The 22,684-nt window shown below is 37.8% G+C and overlaps 1 protein-coding gene across 9 annotated transcripts in view; it reads left to right on the top strand.

Annotated features, from left to right (window-relative positions):
- LTBP1 (latent transforming growth factor beta binding protein 1) overlaps positions 1-22,684 on the top strand; it is a 332,013-nt gene that overhangs the window by 228,802 nt on the left and 80,527 nt on the right. For 8 of the 9 annotated variants that reach the window (XM_054022522.1, XM_054022524.1, XM_054022523.1 and 5 more), the window contains 6 exons: positions 2,796-2,921; positions 5,024-5,149; positions 11,598-11,717; positions 15,694-15,816; positions 17,708-17,830; positions 20,938-21,060. In XM_054022522.1, the coding sequence (XP_053878497.1) occupies positions 2,796-2,921; positions 5,024-5,149; positions 11,598-11,717; positions 15,694-15,816; positions 17,708-17,830; positions 20,938-21,060 (741 nt within the window). The remainder of the gene's footprint in view (positions 1-2,795; positions 2,922-5,023; positions 5,150-11,597; positions 11,718-15,693; positions 15,817-17,707; positions 17,831-20,937; positions 21,061-22,684) is intronic. The other variant, XM_054022526.1, reaches the window with a different exon arrangement.

Below are 22,684 nucleotides of genomic sequence, written 5' to 3'. Positions count from 1 at the left end.
ATATTCTCACTTTCCCCACACATGCAGGTCATATCCAGATCTTCTCACTTCCTCCACCATGTTATCTCTAAGGAAATACATTTTCTTTCTTATCTATACAACTAAAACTCCATCAGCTCCAGTGTTGATGGCTGATTTAATATTTGAATGATGACTGAGGCAGGATAATTTATTAATTTAACTAACAACTTAAAAGGGACCTTTTATGAAAACTCCTGAAATCACTAAAAGTTCATTTTAATATTGGGAATAGATAGGACTTGATTTCTCCACCTGTCACTTATACTTTGTATTACTGCTTGCAGTGTTTCTTTTCCAGCTCATCCCATATTTCTGGTAACAGAGTGTCTGCAATCAGTAGGTGATATCAGAGGTGACTAGAAGGCTCGTATCATACTTTTGGATTTAAGTAATCCCTGTATCCTTGAGGTTGTACTTTCTTGTGAACTGCAATCACTTTTTTATAGTCAGTTTCAACACAGAAACTTCATCAGTAGAGAAAAATCATGAAACATATTCATGGCCTAACATAGCTTTTTAAAATTTGCACAAACATTTTCTCTACAGCGATCATAGCTCTTATGGCACACATGACAAGCAGCCATTCAGTTCCATGTATCTGTAACAATACTCCCCACAGCCTTTCTTTTGAAGCATTTTTGTGGAGAATTTTATCTCTTTCACTGGGTCAGATAAATTGAAGCACTGGTGTTAATGTTTCTGTACACTCCCAGTCTGAGTGCACTCTCATGATCTGGCATTCATGCCCATCCTCAGTCTTTGTGAGTTATTTTCTTAGATAAGTTATTTAAACTTCATAGCTGGGTATGAACTTATTGATCTACGTCAGCATGCCTTGCAATCTCTGAATTCCTTTTTTATCTTTGTGTCTCTGCACACTCAGTATCATTTAAATATTAGACTCAGTAAATATTGTTCCCTTTGTTTCTCATCTAAGCAGGTGATTTACATTGTTTGAAATTGACAGTTTGCCTTATTACACTTAACGTTGTTTTTTCTTGCAATTTTCAGTACTCTCCACAATTGTTCCTGATGTTCTCCTGCAAGACCTTCTAGTATCTAGGACAGGTTGTTATGAGGTGAAATACTTCCAGTGCAAAACATGTTTCGAAAGGCAAGCTCAGGAAACATTATCTGCCAAATGGTTACTGAAAATACAAGTCTTGGAGATTTCTGTGTCCATGGGAATCTGCCAAACCCTTGTGATGCATCTAATTTGCTGAAAAATTTGGCTCCTGCCATGTCAGCAAATATTTCATACCTTGTGGGCAAGAGGAAATATACCTTCTAAATTGTCTTTTTCAACTCCTTTTGTCTCTGCAGTTGCCAAGGAGTAAACCCAGTCTGTCAGCTCTTCAGAATAATCCCATTTGCTATCATGTTTTCCAGCTCTCCCTAGTCTCTTTTTCTAGGCTTGTGGAGCATTTAGGGTGGCATATATAACAAGCTTTGTCTCTTCCCATAATTGCATCTTGTAAGTAACTGGGAGACACCCTTTTCCTGTGAATATGTCTTCATATGCCACAAATAGATTGTTCACATCTGCTTGAGGTTTGTTAGCAGACTTGTCATTCAGACTCTTCATGACATACCCCTCTTGATTAGGCCTAGCACCTCATGTGTGTGTAAGCTCAAATCTGGTCACTTTCCTCAATGTGCAATGTGTCACAAACTCTCGTTTTACCGTTTCCTTTTTTCCCCTCAGTGACCATTCACATTTACTCAGAAGTAGAATTTGTTCCTCACATGTAACCTCTTGTGCATATTTTTTAGCCATTAATTTGATTTTGCAGCTTCTTTCTTTGATGGATTTATGAGTAACATTTTGCCTTCACTTGAGTTCTGTGTCACTCTCTACTGCCATTATTTCCATTCCTCTTTGTTATACTGCTTGGCATACAAATATTGCCTTTTCCAGTGCCAGGTCCATGTCTCAGAGTAGCATTTCACATGTCTTTTTATCATTGCACCCCAAAGGAATTTGATCTTTAATGAGGGATTTTAATAATCTTTATACATAATTCATGGTCTTTATCCAGAAAATATATTGTCCATAGGTAACATTCTTTCATGTAACACACTAGTGCTCAATCCTTTTCAATAGTTTTTCAAAGCTTTTTTACCTTTCCTCCTTCTCTTTATGACTTGAAAGGTTTCCATTTGAACACCATTTTAACAGCAAAAATCCTGAGTCCTAGACTGGCAAGGTTGGTAAAGAGGCATTACATTAAGTTTAAGGACAAAACTAATGAAACTACATTCTACGACAGAATGTTTTGAAATTTAAAATGAGATTGATATTGTGAGATGCCTACAAAAAAAATCCTCATATTTAACCGAGTTGTCATACTGCTTATAATAAAGTAGCCAAATCTATATTTCACCTAATTAGGAAATGTGTGTTTTCATAGACAACCTGCTGTGATATTGCTAAAAACTACAGTCTGTGAAAATAATTCTGTAATCTGCTACAGCTAACATCTATGATTATTTTCATTTTACTCTGTCTTCACTTTTGATTTGCATATGCACCCACTTGACTTCTATGTGCGGGCGGGGGAGGGTAGGAAGGGGCGGTGGAAGAGTCAACTGACCGTAGGTCTGTTAGTCACTCAGGATAAATTGGACCGATCAGTGTGGTCATAACTGATTTCAGGCTTTCTCTCCTTTTAGCTGGAATAACTGAATATCACCCATTTACTGAAATATTTAAGATAGTTTGTAATATTTTTTTTCTGTCTGTGTGTGTGCGTGTGTGCGTTGTGTGTATATAGAAATCAATGAGTGCACAGTGAACCCTGATATCTGTGGAGCAGGACACTGCGTTAATTTGCCTGTGGGATACACCTGCATCTGCTATGATGGGTACAAGCTGAATGATCAACAGACAAAATGCTCTGGTATGAAAGAACTTTTTCAATAATCTAAAGTAATAACTGTATGAAGCATTTTCAAATATAGAATACCTTGTTCCTCCAAGGTGCTATGTATACCATATGTATATGTAGAAATCCTCTTCTGGACATGCCAAAACTACATAAAAATGTAATTTTTATATATAAAGCAATATTCACCAAAAGCAGGCTCTAGTGAACCTTTCAGCCAGTCAAAGATGAATGGAATTTTTAAAAAAAAGTTTTGTGTGTGTGAATTTAGTGCTCATTGAAAGGTCTCACTGAAGTCACTAGGAGTTGAGGGCAATAAGCAGGAAACCATTTTAACTTGTCTGACCTGTCTCAATGAGTGTGAGTTTGACAGTCCAAGTGTGTGATAAATATGTAGAGCCTGGTGAATGTCAAAATCTATTTTACTTATGGGTACAATCATGCTTTGGAGGCACTAGTCTGCATTTTGGGAGGTGCAAGATCACGTCACCCCATGAGGTGCTCTGGGAGGGATCCTGCCTCAGGGAAACAGAATCTCTCTCAGATATCCGCAGTGCATATTGGACTGTTTTGCTGATACTATCCTTCTGAAAGTGCAGTTGACTTTCTTCTGCTGGCTAATGAGGAGTGGGTTGAGAAGGAAGCAGTTACCCTGGCACCTTTCCTGCCCTCTTTGGGATATCTTACATTGCATGGCTGCTATGAAGATGTAGACCTTGTGCTCTAGGGCAGCGGCTCTCAACCTTTCCAGACTACTGTACCCCTTTCAGGAGTCTGATTTGTCTTGAGTACCCCCAAGTTTCACCTCACTTAAAAACTATTGGCTCACAAAATCAGACATAAAAATACAGAAGTGTCACAACACACTATTACTGAAAAATTGCTTACTTTCCAATTTTTACCATATAATAAAATAAATCAATTGGAATATAAATATTGTACTTACAATTCAGTATATAATATATAAAGCAGTATAAACAAGTCATTGCCGGTATGAAATTTTAGTTTGTACTGACTTCACTAGTGTTTTTTATGTAGCCTATTGTAAAACTAGGCAAATATCTAAATGAGTTGATGTACCCCCTGGAAAACCTCTGCATACCCCTGGTTGAGAATCACTCATCTAGTCCAACCCACCACGCTGAGTATACCTTACATCTTCGCTTACAATTGTGCAACAGCACTGATAACAGTGGGTCCACATGATAGTAACTTGGAGCATAATTTGGCCCATAGAGTGTATTTGAAGGATCGATCAATTCTTTCTCTGCATTTTTTTCTTTAAAAATAATAAATAAGGTTATATATGCAAACATTCTATTAATGCAGTTTTATTGGTGAGATTTTACATGTCCAAGAACCAGAAGTACAGACCTGTAGTTGCCCACAGCAACTATAGTTGAGCCATATTTTACTTATATTAAGGGATTAAAGTTACACCATATACAAGAATACAAAAGGCTGCCTGTGAATTACAGCAGATGATCAGAGTCACAACTAAATCAGGAATCAAGTTCCTGACTTCTGTGTAAACAAAATTTCAACTGTAATACTGAATGAACACAGTAATGTTTACATTTTGATAATATATTTTCAAATGTTCCATTATTCATTTTTACTTTATCAGAAAGTCAATAACTACTCAAAAATAATACCTCTACTGACTGGTGCTAATACAATTAAAATATATTTTATACAAATACACCTAGAATAATAATTTTGATTTAAAATTCTTATAATTTTGTCTAGCTTTATACTGTTCTATGCTTGTAGCAATGCCAATGCTTAATATGGGGAGTATCACAAATACTGTTGTAGCATTAATTACTTGCAAATGGAAATTTTAAAGATTTGAAGTGTGTCCACTATTTAGTCTTCAAGCAATTTCAGTACTCATATAGCTTAAACCAGTAAGCATGATTTTTCCATCTACAACTATTTGATATATTCTTCTTGAGGCTCTTTAAGAGAACAAAGGGTATAGGCTTTCAAACAGTTAAACTCATTACAAACCCTGTCTTTTCAAAGGCACATATTCGTTGGGTGGAGTGGGGAAAAGAGTCATGACCAATTATGTTACATTTTTCAATATCCTTATATTTTTATTTCTTAAACAGATATCAATGAGTGTGTTCAGACTCCCCATCTATGCTCCCTTGGGCACTGTGAAAATACAGAAGGGAGTTTCCTGTGCATTTGCCAAGCAGGATTCATGGCCAATGAAGAAGGAACAGAATGCATTGGTAACCTCTGCTCTTCTTTATTAAAACGTTGATTAGAATAATCATTTTAAAACTGATCATTAAGAGCCTAAGCCAAAGTTAATTGAAGTAATTGAAAATACTCCCTTTGACCTCAATGAGTATTGAATCAGGCCCTAAAGCCCAGATCCTCAAAATCAATGTCCGTTTGCAGCCTAAATACCTTTGAGGATGGGGGCCTAAGAGGTCAATATCATGTTTTCTTCATGACATATTTATCAGAAAGCGGGCAAAAAAACCCAAACCCGACTCCAAGGTGTTTTATGTCTATAGCTACAGAGGGACATGATTAACCACATTGAGTGTTGACAGTTATTTATTTTTAAAGTTATTGCTTTTTGCAGGTATGAAATTAAGATTCTCCCTGATATTATTTTTTATTTTCTCCCCTAACTGATTGGCTGAAGGGTGAGATATTTAAAACAAATTACAAAACAACTCCTTACCTCTCAACTGTCCCAAATTTGGCAGAACAATCTGCTTTTCCACAGCTTTCCTTGGAATTACCCAACTGTCCCTTCTTGCCATCTGTAAGCCCCACAGTGTGAACACACTATTCATGTAATATTTATACATTGCCTTGATCACTCTTTTCTCCACTTCTCCCTGAGGCTTCAGTTGCACCCACAGCTCTTGTGTCCTCTTCTCTATTCCCTTTGCATAGGAAAATTGCAGGTGACTCCACATAGCTGTGGATCTGACCTTCTCTGGTCATCTTCCAACAAAGTATGTATAGGCTGTTGGATTTGATTACCAGCCTGGGAAAAATAACTAGCCACACCCTTGCCTCAGGGCTCTGTTTTTGTCCAACATAAAAAAGGAAATGTGGCCTGACAACATAAAGTAATAGTTCTGGTCTCAACATGAGACTGTACCCGGCCCGCCAGTCTCCTTCAATTTGGTGGTCAGAACCTTCAGCCAGCTGTGGAGACAGAAGGGAAGAGCAGTTTGCAGGGGCTCTCATCCCCTCACAGTCCTCTTCTGCAGTACAGGAGAGTATTCTCCCATCAAGCTCCTGGACCCAGGCTCCTTTATGGAGCTAGGGCCCACATCTGCATCACCAAGCTGGTAATTATCAGACCCAATCACCTGACACTGCTCCTTTCCAGAACAGGGCTGGCTGCATCCTGGCCCTTAAAGGGGCAGATCACCCTGATAGAGTGTAATGCAGAGAACTCCAAGGAACACAGAGGACCAGGTCCTCAAAAGTATTTTGGTGCTTAATTCCTATTGAAGTCAATGGGAGTTAGGCACCTAAGTACCTTTGAGGATCTGGGAATAGTTTTTCTGGATTTACACCAGTGCAGTTGAAAGCAAGATCTGTCCCACAATGTTTCTAATATATTATTCTCCAGTGTTTGTTAAATAGCTCTTCTTAAGTTGAACATTAACATTTTCTTTTGTAATTCTCTACTTCTTTTCTATCTGGCAAACATACAAGAAAGAATGGGGGAAATTCATATGTTACGTTTGATGATTAATTTAAGCTTATTGTGCACCTTTTGGTTTCTCCCCCTACCCCACTTCTCAGATTTTGTTGAAAGTTTGAGACCTCACATCTGTGGGGAAGGCCTCTGTGTAAATACCATTGGCTCATATAAATGTGAATGTTGAGACAGAGAATGCTGAATGAAAGGACAGGCCAATGTGACGGAGAGTTCTGACTCTACAGTAGTAGAAGTATGGCAGTGACATTAAGCAAGCCAAACCACTGGCAAGTTAATAGCCGTATGTTAGTATTGAATCTTCCCCTGTTGTTTCCAGACTAGTGTTTCTAATTTCTCCAGTTAACTTTAAGTCTGTCTTTCTGAGTATTTCATACCCCTCTAATTTTCATATAGCAAATTTGATCATGGCTATGTTTAACTTTTGGATATTTGATAAAAATATTAAATAACACATCCCATTATGGAAGAATAAATACAACAACAACAAAAGTAAAGCTCTTCTTTTGCAATTTTGTGATGGGTGATAATTTGGGCAATACTTAAGACTCCAGGCTAACAGAAGTTCATCTATAAAAACTCTGTCCACAATAAGGCTCATCTTTAATGTTTTATATTTGTGTAACAACAAAAAATGAGCAAAGGGATACATTTGCTGTTTGGAATATAAAGCTGCCACCAGACACTGGCATTTCATAGAATAAGAGAGAAGTCCCAGCACATTTGACCTAAAAAATGTGTACCTTTTCTTTTTGGCGTGAATTTTTCTCTGGTGTGTGTTTTGTGGGATTTTTTTCCTAACCTCTTCAACATTGATTTGATAATCAGTGAATTAAAACCAGTCAATTATTCTATTTTAAATATATACTCATTTGTACTTCAATCTAAATTACTGAGCATAGAAGAAAATTGTTAACATATTTCTATAATAATTAAACAGACACAAAATACCATGTATTCTGTAGGATCCTGATTGCCTTGTCTGCGTTTCAATAACCCATGAACTGTTAGCAATCCAGCACCAAGTATTCTTTTGAGTGACTTAGGATGACTTTGAAATGTTTTTTGAACACAGTTCAAAGTATTTTTCATTGTTTTTGTATTTGTTTGAAATGATCCTCATCACCTGCTGTGGGACAGGCTGTCCTAGGCTAGTTTATTCTGGCATAAGACATATTGATCCAGATTTTCAAAAGGACTCCTATCCAACAACCAGTATGGATGCACAAGTGAAGGGCTTGTGTACAAACAAGCAAGCTTAATTGTACTTTTGTGCATGCACTTTTAAAAATGTAGGTCATGAAGATTTTCACCATTATACGTCAGAAATTATGAAGTGAGCATATTAGTAAATCAGAGTTACTCAGGGGTAGCATTTAAAGAGAACCTTTTTTTGTTTTTTTGTTTTTTTTTTTACTGACAACAAAAAGATTCCAAATTGAGATGAAGTCATTTGAGATTTTTAAAATAAAATGTACATATTTACATGATAGTGCTACGTTGGCTGAGCAATGAAGGAAGAACTGTGTTTATTAGAAGAAATTTAAGAAATTACTGATTGTAGGGCAGTATTTGTAAATGGGTCCAAGCAGAAACACATGCAAAACATGTTTGTTTTGTTTGGCCCTTTGCTTCAGAGAAGAAGCTCAGACCTGATTATAAATCCAATCCAAACACAAGCTGAGTGGAGAGACAGTTAGTTCATTTGTAGTGTCTTTACCAGTGGATAGCAATCAGTTACTTCTCTTGGAGAAGCCATTCCACTTAAATTCACGGGACTAGGACTGGGATGTTCAAAACCTGGAAGTGTGAGCTTGTCTCACAGGCTCCTCAATCCCATTGGCCAGGGTTTGGTTTGGTTTGGTTTGGTTTTTAAATCTAGCTCTGGGATGGTCCCTGCATAGTTTTTTAAGTGTTCTTTCTGGGCAGGGGCAGATGAGAGAATCATAGTTGGATTATTTATATTGTGTGCTAAAGATGGGGGGAAATAAGATTATTAGAGTCCTTGCATGGTTCTGAAAATAAAATGTTCTCTTAACTTATGATTAATTTTTTCATTATTTTATCTTTCGATACATCACTTTGAGATTAAATTAATCACAGACAAGGGGAGTTGAGACTGCTTCTAGGGTTCAAAATATTGAGCACCCTCAGTGCTCATTGACTTCAGTGGGAGTTGAAGATATGAGTATCTTGCTCAGTGTCTTGCAAGATCATGCCCATCATCATTCCTTCTATCTGTCCTCCTTTTACAATGTGTTTATCAACTTTCCTGTAGGAGACTTTACATACAGACATTCACAGCAGCATCCAGTGATAGCAGCAAATAGATTTGCTGCTGTGGGTTTTGTTAGAGAACTCCTCCTTCTAGTCTGAACCATCAGTTATTTTCTGTTATATTAGTAATTGTTTCAAAACATTCACTCCAGTGTATCAAGTTTCTTATTCTCCCAGATTTGAGACAATAGCTTCCCTTATATAATGCATATAATTCCTACAAACAAATTCTACATTGAAAACTAGTTAAGGTTGCTTAAGGGAAAAACCCTCCCACGCTAACCCTTCAAACCAAGGAAATGACATGTTAAGGGAACCATTTTCACCACATCATTACACCCACACATGACATTTACCATTCTGACAGATTCTGCAGCTCCACAAATAACTCCCTTCCACTTCCCACACAACCCCCCACCACACACACACACTGCACACACTACTTGCAAATCATTCACTATAACACCACACCTTACTTCAGACTTTACACACCCACACAAGCACATATAATAGATCTGGAACTTACCCAGTGGTCATATTTTAAGAGTACATACAAGTTACTATTGCTGAGTTCAGAATTAAAGTGTAATATTATCATAGGTGGAGCTGGCATTGCCGCTTATAGTTAAGGTTGCCTGACACTTCCCATTATAAGATCCTGTTGTCAGTTTCTTATAACTTTGCTGGACTTTAACTATATGGGCAGACATTTTCCATGCTGCATATCTTCCTCAAGCTCAGGTTTTTTGGAAATTTTTCACAAAAATGGTCCAGCTGTTCCTGAGAACAAGTTTAGAGGGAAATATATTATTTTGCCCATGTTTAAAAAAAAAAAAAAAAAAAAAAAGTCTTACAGCCATTTCCTTCAGAAGCTCTTGTGCCTCCATGTTTTGGAGCAAAGGCTTGAAATTTGGCAAGGGGTGGTCTTTGTGTCAGGAATGTGCCTTTTGCTGTTCTCATGAAAACCTACCCAAATTTGGTCAAGTTCTAAGCCTTTGAAAAATTGCCATTTGCACATGCTCAGTAGAGAATTGTTAGAGTTTGGTTGCTGAATTCTCTGAAGATTAATCTGTACTGATAATGTTCCAACCCAGGGAGGTAGGGGCAGAGCAGTACTTTCCCTGTAGTTGCTTCTTCAGGCTCCTGGGAACCACTGTGGCACTGGGCACCAGAACTGAGAGCAGCGCTTTCAGTACTCCCACTGCTTATGCCTGGGCACGATAGAGTAAGAAACAGCTTGCCTTGAATATAGGGGGGACAAGAGCTGGGCAGAAGTATGGTGTGCGGAGTAGATTGGGACATGGGGTCTGGGGATAGGAGGGACTAGGAGCTGGGAGATTAAATGAATCCTGTTCATTGGATGACGCAGGAGACCTATGGAAAAAATAGTATGTGATCATGTAATTAAAGACTAGTAGAATAAGGCATATGCACAAGGGAGTGGAATTAAGGCTGCACCGGCAACCTTAATTCAGACAAAAAGAAGAACAGGAGTACTTGTGGCACCTTAGAGACTAACAAATTTATTAGAGCATAAGCTTTCATGGACTACCGCCCACTTCTTCCTTAATTCTGACATTTCCTAACTTCTGAATGCTTGACTTTGCAACTTTAAGAGTCTGTTACTTTAGCTTTTTGTATGTAAAAGTGTATGTATTGTGAGTAGCGTGGTGTTCTTTTTTTTTTTTTTTTTTTTATGGAAGGGAGTTATTTGTGGAGCTGGAGAGACGGTCAATGAGAGCTCTGAGGTTTAGACATAAGCTCCCTGCTCTGATGTGACTGAGCTAGACCATCAGAGTGGAATCTGTGCTGATGCACCCACCTACCCCATACATTGCCAGAAGCTTTTCTGCAGTCTCATGGGGTTGTTCAGTCACACACACCCTCTTCTTAGACCCAATAGCCCTCCATTATCCACCCAGGTCTTCGATTGCCACTCACACTGCCTGCATTCCTAGTCCTCCCACAACTTATCTGCCCTATAATTCTGCATACAAAAGGGCCTAGGGGAGCCTCAATTTCCCACCTCTATGCCCCCTCCTCAAGCTCTCAACAAATCTCACTTTAGTTAGGGAAGCTGGAGGTACAGTGAGACCTGAAGTGCTGGTGAGACAACCCTCTACAAGGTCCTAAGAGTGGCTGGAGTTAGGTAGCTGGGGGTGCTGAAAACAGATGAGATTCACCCAAATTTCTCTAAAGAAGGGTTTTTGCAGGTTTATATTTCACCCCAGCAACATTTTTAATGCTCATAATACCCTCAGAAATTCAAGGTCACCTCAAGGAGTATTTGCCATTTTTAGTTTATTTAAATGGCAAATGGGCTGAGCTACACAGAGGTAGTCAGGTCCCATCAAAGCCAAACGCTTGATATGTCCTTCACTACGGAACCACTGTCAGCAACTCCAGAATTTAATTGTGAAGCCACAAGTGATTACCCTTGTATCTTTAATCAATTTATAAATAAAAGATCTGATCCACAACTGGTATAAATCTGTAGGGCTCCTTTGACTTCAATGGAACAGGGCTGACTTACACCAGACGAGAAGGATCTGGTCTGCTGACTTCAGTAGAGCTATGCTGATATACACCATCTGAGAACCTGGTTCAAAATACACAACTGGATATATAAATGCAGTTAACAATAATCAGACTAGTTTGTTCTTCAACAGCCTGTTATGATTCCGACCTAGATTTTCTTATTTTTAAAGATATTGACGAATGCCTGACCCAAAGTATTTGTCCAGATGAACAATGCATTAATGGTCCTGGCTCTTACCAATGCGTTCCTTGCACAGATGGATTCAGAGGCTGGAATGGACAGTGCCATGGTATGTTCTGTAGTGTTTGTATCCCAAATATTGTTACATTTGTGTTCTGAGAGACTGTGGTGTTAATGGAAATGTGCCAAAAAGGCCTCCTATTGTTGCTGAAATAGAAACTGAAGATTTGAAGATTTCAAAATGATTTCTGGTCTTGGAGAGAGAGGGAGTCAGACAAGGTTTCCTCACTACAGAGCAATGAAAATTAAATTTAGGATGTAAGTATCATGAGATGTGAAAGTGGAATTTTAGAAATATGAAAATATGGAATTTTAAAATTTAAGAGATTTTTAAATTAGTGATATGCTAGAATGGGCCATTGTTAAGGTTAGTAAGCAAGTGGAAAAACTTGAGATAGCTATAATACTTCAATGTGAATGGCGTACTGTTGAAGAAAATTCAGATACTGGTTCACAAAGCACACTGACATCATCTCTTAATTATTAGTATTTCCAGCAAACCATTCAGCACACCTCTAACAGTTTCAGTGCCATTCAATAAGGATCATTTTTAGCTCAGGTTTTCTGATAGATTTTTCACACTCCCTATTCCTGTTTTTTTCCCAGTTGTTTGCCTTCCTTTTTTCAAGGACTGTGACATCTATTTCTGAAACTGATAGCAAAGGGCAGTCAGAGGTGTTGTGTAATAATTGTACAGTGGTACTTGTCTTCTGGAGCTGAGAGTACTATCTGCTGGATTAATTGAGGCATGATTGCATTTCAGTTGTGACGGAAGTAATTTGTGTGTGTGTGTGTGCGTGCGCATGCGCGTGCATGCATGGGCGTGTGTACATATATGCATACACACACTGTATTTTGTGCAATGATTTGGGACTCTCTACAACACAAGATTTCCATTTATTATTTGGGAAGTAAAAGGTTGACTTTTTTATATATATTCCTTTTTTATATATAGTACAGTTGAATATATAGCTTCAAAGGTGGTCTAGGAAGAGTGCATATTTTCTAACATTAGGCTTGATTTTTATACCGCCACAGAAATAGCTTTACAGAGATAACCCAGTTCAAAATACCAATAGTCTAGTGCAGTCCCAGAATTACATCACTTACATTTTTCCTTTTGCCAGCCAGATTATTAGAAGTGCAAGCAGAAATGTTAAATCACTGCATTACTCAGCCCAGGGTCACAAACTTAACTGCTTGCTCCAAACAATAAATCTCTGCTTTGAATTGCTGAAGTCATATATAATCTTTTATTAAAGGCATGCAAAGTACTCTTTTATTTTCTCTTGTTTCATGTAAAATTCTAAACCACATACAACCAAGGCAATTCATCCACACTTTTCATGATATGATCAGTCTTCATTTTCTGCTTATCCTGGACTTGAATTCCATTCAAAATTATTCACATGAACTTTAGTAGGTCTAATGGGGACAGATTTTTCCTTCTTAACTCAACTCTGTAGCTTTATAATAAAGTACCCTTTAAACAATGTGGCAAAAATCCATCCTACTATATCTGTGAAGGTATTTATAGGCAAACTTGAGAGTCCCTTTTGCATTCAGCCCATTGGTCAGATTCTTGATGAACCTTCATACCAATTGCCATTCTGTAGTTTCCCTCTGCAAGTCAGTCTTCTGTAGTTCTTTTCCCAATTCTTGTTCTCCATTCTTGCACTCCTTTTAAGTGATCCCTTGGGAAACAAATTCCAACAATCCCAGTGCTCTTTAACAGTACAAATTATATCCTCCCCTGTTTTATGAAAGGTAATCATATCATTTCATTTTAAATTAAGGTAGGTTTACATGTATACAGCATTAGGAACTGTGTGGGATAGGGACATCAAAAACTTATGGGCTGAAATTGAAAATCACATCTCATCCTCAAAGGAAATCTGCACAGCATCTTCAAAAGATGAGCCTGGAAACTTAAATTCATAACTCTGCAAGATACCAAAAATCATGGGCTTAATAAAAACACTGGACTTACGGCTCATTACAACAATCAGTAACTCACTTATCCTCCTTTGTACTATGACTATAGAGGTGTTAGCTGCCCAAGTTACCTTGCAAGAATGGTCTCTTGCAACATGTGTTAATTCAAAATTTATTCCATGTTGTATTTAGCTGTGACACTCTAGGTACCTTTCCCAGACGTGAAGGAGAGCTCTGTGGCAACCTGCAATTGGCCCGTGCCAGCTGACTCAGGCTTGTGGGGCTCAGACTAAGAGGCTGTTTAATTGTGGTGTAGACGTTTGGGCTCAGGCTGGAGCCCGGTTCTAGGACCCTGTAAGATGGGAGGGTTGCAGAGCTCCGGCTGCAGCCTATCTCCGCAAGCTTGAGTCAGCTGGCACAGGCCAGCCACCATGTCTAATTGCAACATAGAGATACCTGGTGTAAACTTGAAAGCTTGTGTCTTTCACCAACAGAATTTGGTCCAATAAAAGATATTACCATACGCACCTTGTCTCATTGATACAAGGTCTGGGAATTGCTATAATCAGTCCTGGAGCCTAGGTGGATTGATTTAAATAAATGCAATTTGAATCAATTGTTAATTTTAAAAAAACTTGATTATAATCACCAATTTTAATCTTTTTGTTTCCATTTAAAAAAAAATCTATTATACATTGAAATCAAAATTGCTGATGTGATTAGTTACAAACTATTGATTTTTATTATAAAGTTGAAGCAAATTTCAGTAAAATGATTGAATAAATGACAGAAACAGCTTTGAGAAATTTTCTCAAATACTGTGTCTTCATATGCCACCTGGATTTTGTCCATTGATTTTCTTGCTTTCTTTACACCAAATGAGTTTTCTAACTTAGAATAAATTAGTCCAGGCCTAGAAAATGCTCTCTCCACACTTGCTACACTACAGCTACTAAAGGAGAAAAGCTGGTTTATCATTGCTGTGAATTCTATATCTACATAGCCAGCAATTCCCCCTAGTACAGTTGTTCACTTTACTAATAATTCCTTATTTTTTTAACGGTTCTCCTCATTTCCTGAAATGTTATTATGGTGGGCAGGATTGATGGATGATTAGCAGATGCCCAAGTCACAGTGCCAACCCCATCATTTGTATTTAGACACCTAATTTTGTAATTGGATTGAGAACATTGTGTGATATATAACAGAGTGGAGTAAGTGCTTGCTCCATCTGTTTCTCCACTGCCTGCAATTGTCTTTAGTTCTCTCTTTCTCCAGTGTTTTCTGGTGTTCTTTCAAAATTTCAACAGCATCAGCAATATAATATCTATCTCTAGCTATCATTTTCCAGTTGAATTCAATATATTCATCATGTCTTCTACATTTCTTTTTAGTTGTATGATACTATTTTTGGCAATGATGTTGCCTATTGTGTCAAACATTTCTTCATAAATTGTCATGGGGACAGGTTGGTTATTAACAAACAGTTGAAAATATCAGCCACCCAATTCCACTCCACATTTTTGGGTAGAATAAGTTTTGACATTTTTCCTGAATGTTTCCCACAATAGGAATGGGGGGAGTGCTAGTATTTGCAAGACACTGGCAACCACTAGCATTTTTAACAGTGTTGTCTATGCTTGCTAGGATTAAATTTGTAGAATACAGGAGTAAAAATGCCAGCACTTGGTGACACCTGATCTGCACTCAAGCTGCACCAGTGTGAGCAACAATGAGCAAATTAAGGGGAAAAAAGATTAGTGTAGATAAGGATAGTGTGGACATAGCTAACTCATGGTAGAACCGTGCTTTAAAACTGTTCACCAGCCTAGGCTAGAATACAGTTCAGGGATCAAGAAATTTTAGATCCATGTGTTTAACAAAAAAAGTGTTCTAATCTATACTGGATTAGATTTTTTAAGTATGATTTGGACAAACTTTGGCTGATCCAGAATGGCTGGCCAAATCATGTCAGGACCCAGTTTAATTGGATCCATGTTCACACACAATTTAAATACCATTCTATTGAAAGCCCATGTAGATAGGAACTAATGCATATATATATATTCATGCTTTCTTTGTATTCCCAGATATAGATGAATGTCAGTATGGCAATCTCTGTACAAATGGACATTGTGAAAACATCGAGGGATCTTTCCGATGTACTTGTAGCCAAGGTTATAAACTATCTGCAGCAGGGGACCAGTGTGAAGGTAGGAATGTGGCTAAAACTCAGAATAATTCATCTAATGATTCTATAGCATTTTGCATCCAGTAGGACCCCAAATGCTTTACAAAATAACTATTCATGCAAAACAACAAAATGTGCAATGTAAATCCTGCATAGTTAAAACTTAAACAAGTCAGAAGATTCAAGAGCTAAAGTTTCTGTGCATTCTGTATACTTTGTAACATATATTATAAAACATTATGATATCTAAGAGTATCAATCTAATAGTCTAACAAATACAAATAAATTCATGTAGCTGTTTTAGGGACTTGCTGTGAAAGCAGGGAGTAACCTGGGGATCTGTCCCTCAATCATCTTTTTATTACACATTTATACAATACCTATGGGACAGTGGGACTTCTTGGTACTATTGTAAAAGGAATAATACTTATTAATGATAATTTATTTCAGATTTCCTGTCAAACTTAAACAAATTCTAGGGGAAGATTGAGGGGGCTTGGAGGAGTGGCTCAGGAGGCAAGACAGTCTGAATTTAGAGGAAATATTTAGGCAAAGCTAGACTATGTCCTCAGAACCCTTTATGGAAAAACACATTTGCTAAGTTAGGCATACATGGAAGGTTGGCCTTTCCTGAAATGCACACCTCTAAAATAAGGACCTGATCCTGCAATGTGGTGTCTAGTCACTAGCCAGTCAATTAAGTCAGTGGAGGTTCATAAATGTTAAAGCCAAAGGGACATTATGTTTATCTCATCTGACCTCCCGTATAACACAGTCCAAAGAACCTCACCCCAGTAATTTCTGCATCAAGTCCATCACTTCTTTTTGAGCTATACCATATCTTTTAGAGGGACATCCAGTCTTGATTCAAAGACTGAAAGTGATGGAGAATCCACCACATTGTTTCACAGTGGTCTATCCATGCACATCACATTGCTGTTGGCAGATATGAAATGGGTATATCTCTGTTTAATCAAAACCAATTTTGATCCCCCGCCACTAGGGTGGACCACAACCAGCTAACATCTTTTTAAAGATGTTAAAGCCTGTCAATAGTAGGTGCTAAGACATTTTTAAACACAACCAAATTAAAACTTGTTAGCTAATGCAATTTTTTAAAAACACCTTTTTTCCTAGTTTAGACAAGCATTAAAGACTACACTGCTCCAGTAACACATGGCTCCCTAACATCACTCTGTGGTAATGGTTCGGTACTGACTCATAGAAACATGTGCTACCTTCTGAATCAGCAATACCACTTTCTGCAGAGTCCTATCCTATTTGGAGTATCCTATCCAAATCCAAATGTTGACCTGGGCTGACCCCGCTTAAGTTTGTGAGAGCTGAAGAGATCACTCTAAGCACTGAGGGATTAGCAGTGGCTATAGTAGCAAAGAGAGACATTTGACTCATCATAGTTACAGGATTAATTCTAATATAGAGCAACTGTTTAAATAAGAAAATCTAATTTTTATGTAAAATTTGACAGTATAACAGCCTGCCAGTGTTTGCCTGAAAATCACACCCTGTGGTGATTCTGTTGGAAATTGTTTTGTGTGTTTTGCTGACACAATGGGCCAACTGGCTCATTACCTCAGCCAGCTATGCGGGAGGTGGAAGAAGCCCTCATGCAAAGCGTGTGTGCTCGCACGCATGAAGGACAAATGGGTATTGAGAGAGAGAACCCTAAATGAAGCCAAGTCACAGGAGAAGTCTTAGGCTGAGGTTTCATCTAATACTATTTTGAACTTACCTATTTGTTAGTAAACCAAACCAAAAGAAGAGTGATTTTCTTTTGACTCTTCAGTTTTGTTTGAGTGGGATGTGGATACCTTGTGCTTCAAAACAGGCATTTTCAGAAGCATGGCATTACTGTTTTCTTTTTTAGATACACATTTTCTTTTCATTCATAGATATAGATGAATGCCAACATCATCATCTCTGCACAAATGGGAATTGCAGAAACACAGATGGGTCTTTCAGATGTATTTGTAGCCAAGGTTACACATTATCATCTATGGGAGACCAATGTGAAGGTATGTATGTAACTTAAACTACTTATGGATTTTTTCAATGAGATCTTGAGTATTCCAACCATAGGCACAGCCACTTCTGAGGATGGAAAAGGAAGATGTTTTTCTCCTCCTCTTCTCAATTCTTTACTATCCCGTTGATGGTCTCTATCTATACCACCACATATCTTATGTATTCTCACCCACAGAATTCCTGTCACCTGCACCTATGGCTCCAACAGGAAGGTGAGGAGAATAATTTGATTTTCTTTTGAGTAAGGAAATCTCCTCCTTGCTCAAATTCTAAAACAAAGGGCAGTATTCATCCCTGGTTACAAATGCTTCTGCCATCATGGAAAGTCCACCTAGGGGGCTGTCTGGGTTACAGCTGCTTCTGTGGCTGGTTTGGGGGACTGCAGCCAACCACCGCAACTCCAGACAGAAGCACTGGCAGGGTGGCCTGGCTTAGCTCCTGTGGAGCCCAGTGGTAGTACCCCTGGGGAGGAAAGCAGTGTAAACGCTACCTGCCCTTCCCCAGAGGTGTCTCAGAAGTGCAATTTGCACAATTGTACAAAACAGAATAAATAAAAAATACACAGCAAAATCCCAGAAGATATGCTGTGCTGTAGGAAATGATCTTCCGATCTTTTGGTGATATCCCAAATAAGATTTCGGGCCTGATATTAGCAAACTGATACAATCATTCAGGTATATTCTCTGTCCTTGCTTATTCTCATTGCTTCTTGACATTCTTATATGAGCTTCATCTCAAGAAAACCTTCAGCCCAAGGGGGCTCTCTCCGGGCTTCAAGAACAGTTGTTCCGGGTTATCTTAGAGAAAAGCCCTCAGATGGTTTCACTTTGGAGTAGACACAGACACAAGGAGGGCCAGACTCTTCCCAATGCTTCTTCACATACAACTCCTAGATCTTTAAGTTTCATGTATAGAACAAGATTGCACATGAGGAGCTTTGGGAAATTCTGTTCAGGGGCTAGAATCAAATAAGACATGCAGAGAAAAAGGAAGATACCATCTCCACAATGATTCAGTACCTCTGTTGGTGGGGGAAGAGTAGCCCAGGTAGGTAGTCAGGGAGGGATAGCTCAGTGGTTTGAGCATTGGCCTGCTAAACCCAGGGTTGTGAGTTCAATCCTTGAGGGGGCCACTTAGGGATCTGGGGCAAAATCAATGCTTGGTCCTGCTAGTGAAGGCGGGACTGGCCTCAATGACGTTTCAGGGCCCCTTCCAGTTCTATGAAATAGGTATATCTCCATTTATTATCATCTTCCCTTCACAGACTAGGATGCCAGCTTCTCTTGCAATTCATAGAATCTAATATTTTAAGAAATCAAAGAAAAAAAGCTCTATTTCTTTGGGTTCTTGCACTCTGATCATAGGAACTATGAACAGTTACAATAGAAGAAGGGGGGGGTTGTGTAGTATGTTAGGATTAATAAAATTTCACTTTTTGAATGAATTTGGCAGAAAACATTATCTTTTTGTGGGGTTTGGCATTTATTCAGTGCAAGGGAGTTAATTTTTTCACTTGCTCTCAGTCAAAGTTAATTACCATTTAAATAAACCATCATTTTTTTCAGTTGAAAATATGATATAAATATAAAACACATTCATGTGAAATCAAATATGTTTATCAAGAGTTCACATAACGTCATCATCATTAAGTGCAATTTTATCTGAAATAAGAACTTTCACATATGCAAGAAAGCTCTTAAAAAAAAAAAAATAAATCCAAAGATCAGAAAGAGTCTTATGTTTTTTTTATTGGGTTCATGTCCAAATGGAAAAGGTGGCATCATTTTGGTCTGCTAAAAAGTCATGCATAAAAGGTCAGAATAATAAAAATCCTTCACATAAAGCTGTTTATTTTGTGTATCAAAGAAAATCCTATCGTCCTGTAGCCTATATACTGTTTTTTTTTTCTACTTTATTTTCTTTTACTTTCTGTTTTCCCCTAAAACTAGTGAAGCACAATCATAAAACATTAAATGGCTTCCTTTGCAGTAGTGAAATATAGTATTCATGTAATGTAAGCATTTTTGCTATAATCACTTCTTCATATAGTCCTATAGCAAAATAGCTGATTTATTGCTTCTTTGCATTTATCAGTGTATCATTTCAGCTGCTACCATCATATTAATTTCACAGTGGTTGAGGCCCTGATTCTCAGCTGAGACCTTATCCCAAAGCCTATTTAAGTCAATGGAAGTCTTTCCATTGACTTCAAGGGCTTTGGCTCAGTCCACTAGTGTAAATCGATATAGCTGTATTGACTTCAGTGGAGCTATGTTGAATTATACTTGCAGACAATGTGGACCTGAGTGTGAATTCTTAATATCATTACCAGTTTATAAAAGTTTGTATGGTGGCCCAGTAGTGCCAAAACACACAGGTTCAGAAAGTACCAAAGCGTGAATGCAACTCAATTTACAAAAGGTAACCAGGCAACGTAGTTCGTACAATTTATGCAGAGAGCATAAAAATCCTACATATCCACGTGGAACAGATTACATAACCTGGGCAGCGTTCATTTATAAAAACTGCTTTGAGTGAGACTACAGCATCCTATTGAATGACAGTGGATTAGTTTGTATTGTTTGCATGTCATGGAACTAATGTTGCAGAAGCATCATAGTGTTTGTATTGCATGTACATCAGAATCTGTATTTGCATCACTGTGGAGTTCATATTTTCTAAATGTGCACCTGCTTTAGGTTTCTAAACCATTGAAGTTGCTTGTAGTGCAATAGCCCCACAGTTCACATGGAAATGGGGGAGAATTTTGTATAATTGTCTCTGCGTATAGAGGAAGGGAGTTGTCTCAGTCAGCATTACAATCAACATTGTGTGGTCATTCTTGCTAAGAATGAAGAATGTACCAATTCAAATTTTAACGCTGTATAGAACTATAAGGGGAAAAATCTGAGGTGTGAATGTGTAGGCAGGGAAATTAGACACACGCTACATTTAAAAATTTTTATTTTTATTTAAATATAGTAAATATTACTATACTAGTTACCACAAGTTGATATACCAGTATTAAATACGTCACTTTTAAGAGTTTATTCAGTTTTGAAATTGTCTAATTTTTTTGGCAATGGTTTGATTTCAGACATTAATGAATGCCTTCAAGACAGTGATATTTGCCTTAGAGGAAACTGCATTAATACTGAAGGTTCTTATGAGTGCACTTGTCCAGATGGCTTCCAGCAGATGGCCAACAGGGGATGTCAAGGTATAGTCTGATTCGGTTAAGATATCTGATGAATGTTATAGTATAAAAGAGAATCCCAAATCAACAGGATTACAAGCACCTTCTGATCCTTCTCTTCTTGCTATAAACAATTATCTGCTGTGCCACAGGCAGGCTTCCCTATACTTTGAAAAACTGTTCCAACAGGCATAGTCTCAGTCTTCATATCATGAGGTAGGAATTCTTTATAAACTAACATAGGGTTAGAGTTGTTGTGTCTTCCCAAGTCCTGAGAGAGATTCATTTTGATAGCACAGGTTGTGCTGAAAATTACAACAAATCATTTTATACCATTTTTATCAATGTTGTAGATTTGTTAAGTACAAGATTTAAAAAATACAACAGGAAAATAAATGAAAAATAAGACTACACAGTTGGTTATATTTATTTTGTATCTTGTTATAATTAATAGTTCCACTTGACAGAAACAATAAATATTCACAGGGAAAACAATTATTAGCCAGCAATTAAGGCTGAAAGGATTTATCCCTTCAGATAGAATACTATTGAAATTTTTTTTCCTCAAAGAACATAAATGTTTGAAAGTCTTGATAGTCAAAGATTAAGTGCCACTTAGCGAAAACACTCCAAAACATTTGAAAGTATGCAAATACACAGTTAAGATCACTCAAAAAAACCTACCTTAACTCTGCCCCTATAACACTATTAACCTTCCATTTTCATTTTGTTCCCTTTGTACTATCTTTGGAAGCAGATTTTTTCTAAGATTTTTTTCTAACAGTTTTAAGACATCCCCAGCCTATAACTAGGGACATATTTTCCACAGATACTGTACCTTACCACTAGTAATAGTTCATTTTACCTTACTCATTTTTTTCATAAGAGCTTTAGGAAGTTCATATTTGGGTTGTGAATATCTTAAATTTGGAGACAACAATGTACTTGTAGACTTTGAGTGGTATATTGAACATTGGTTTTAGAGCGTTATGTCCATGGATTAGGAGATATGCTAACTATGTGTCTAAAGACACTTCTATAATTTGTGCAATATGTAATTGTAGTGAAACGTGAAATGACTGTGCTATTTATTTCAGAGGGGTAGCCGTGTTAGTCTGTATCAGCAAAAACAACTAGGAGTCCTTGTGGCACTCCCAGCATCACAGCAAAATGCAAGGTTTAATAGATTGTTTAGCATAAGTAGTTAGCACATATTTAAGTATCAGAGGGGTAGCCGTGTTAGTCTGAATCTGTAAAAAGCAACGGAGGGTCCTGTGGCACCTTTAAGACTAACAGAAGTATTGGGAGCATAAGCTTTCGTGGGTAAGAACCTCACTTCTTCAGATGCAAGAAGAAGTGAGGTTCTTACCCACGAAAGCTTATGCTCCCAATACTTCTGTTAGTCTTAAAGGTGCCACAGGACCCTCTGTTGCTTTTCACATATTTAAGGAATCATTCAAGGCAGAGTGGCCTGTTAACACGTCTGCAGTCCTAGGACAAAAAGGGGATTAGTGTTAGATTGTTGCAATAAACCATAAATCCAGTGTCTGTTCAGTCCATGTTTTTTAATGTCTAGCAGAGGAATGAATTTAAGCTCCCACTGTGCACACATTTCAGAAAGCAATCAATCTTTATCTAACCTATCACT

Source organism: Malaclemys terrapin, chromosome 3, assembly GCF_027887155.1.
Source record: "Malaclemys terrapin pileata isolate rMalTer1 chromosome 3, rMalTer1.hap1, whole genome shotgun sequence".
In the NCBI taxonomy this organism is placed as follows: domain Eukaryota; kingdom Metazoa; phylum Chordata; order Testudines; family Emydidae; genus Malaclemys; species Malaclemys terrapin.
The sequence above is the reverse complement of the archived record's forward strand: the minus strand, read 5'-3'. Positions and strand labels throughout refer to the sequence as shown.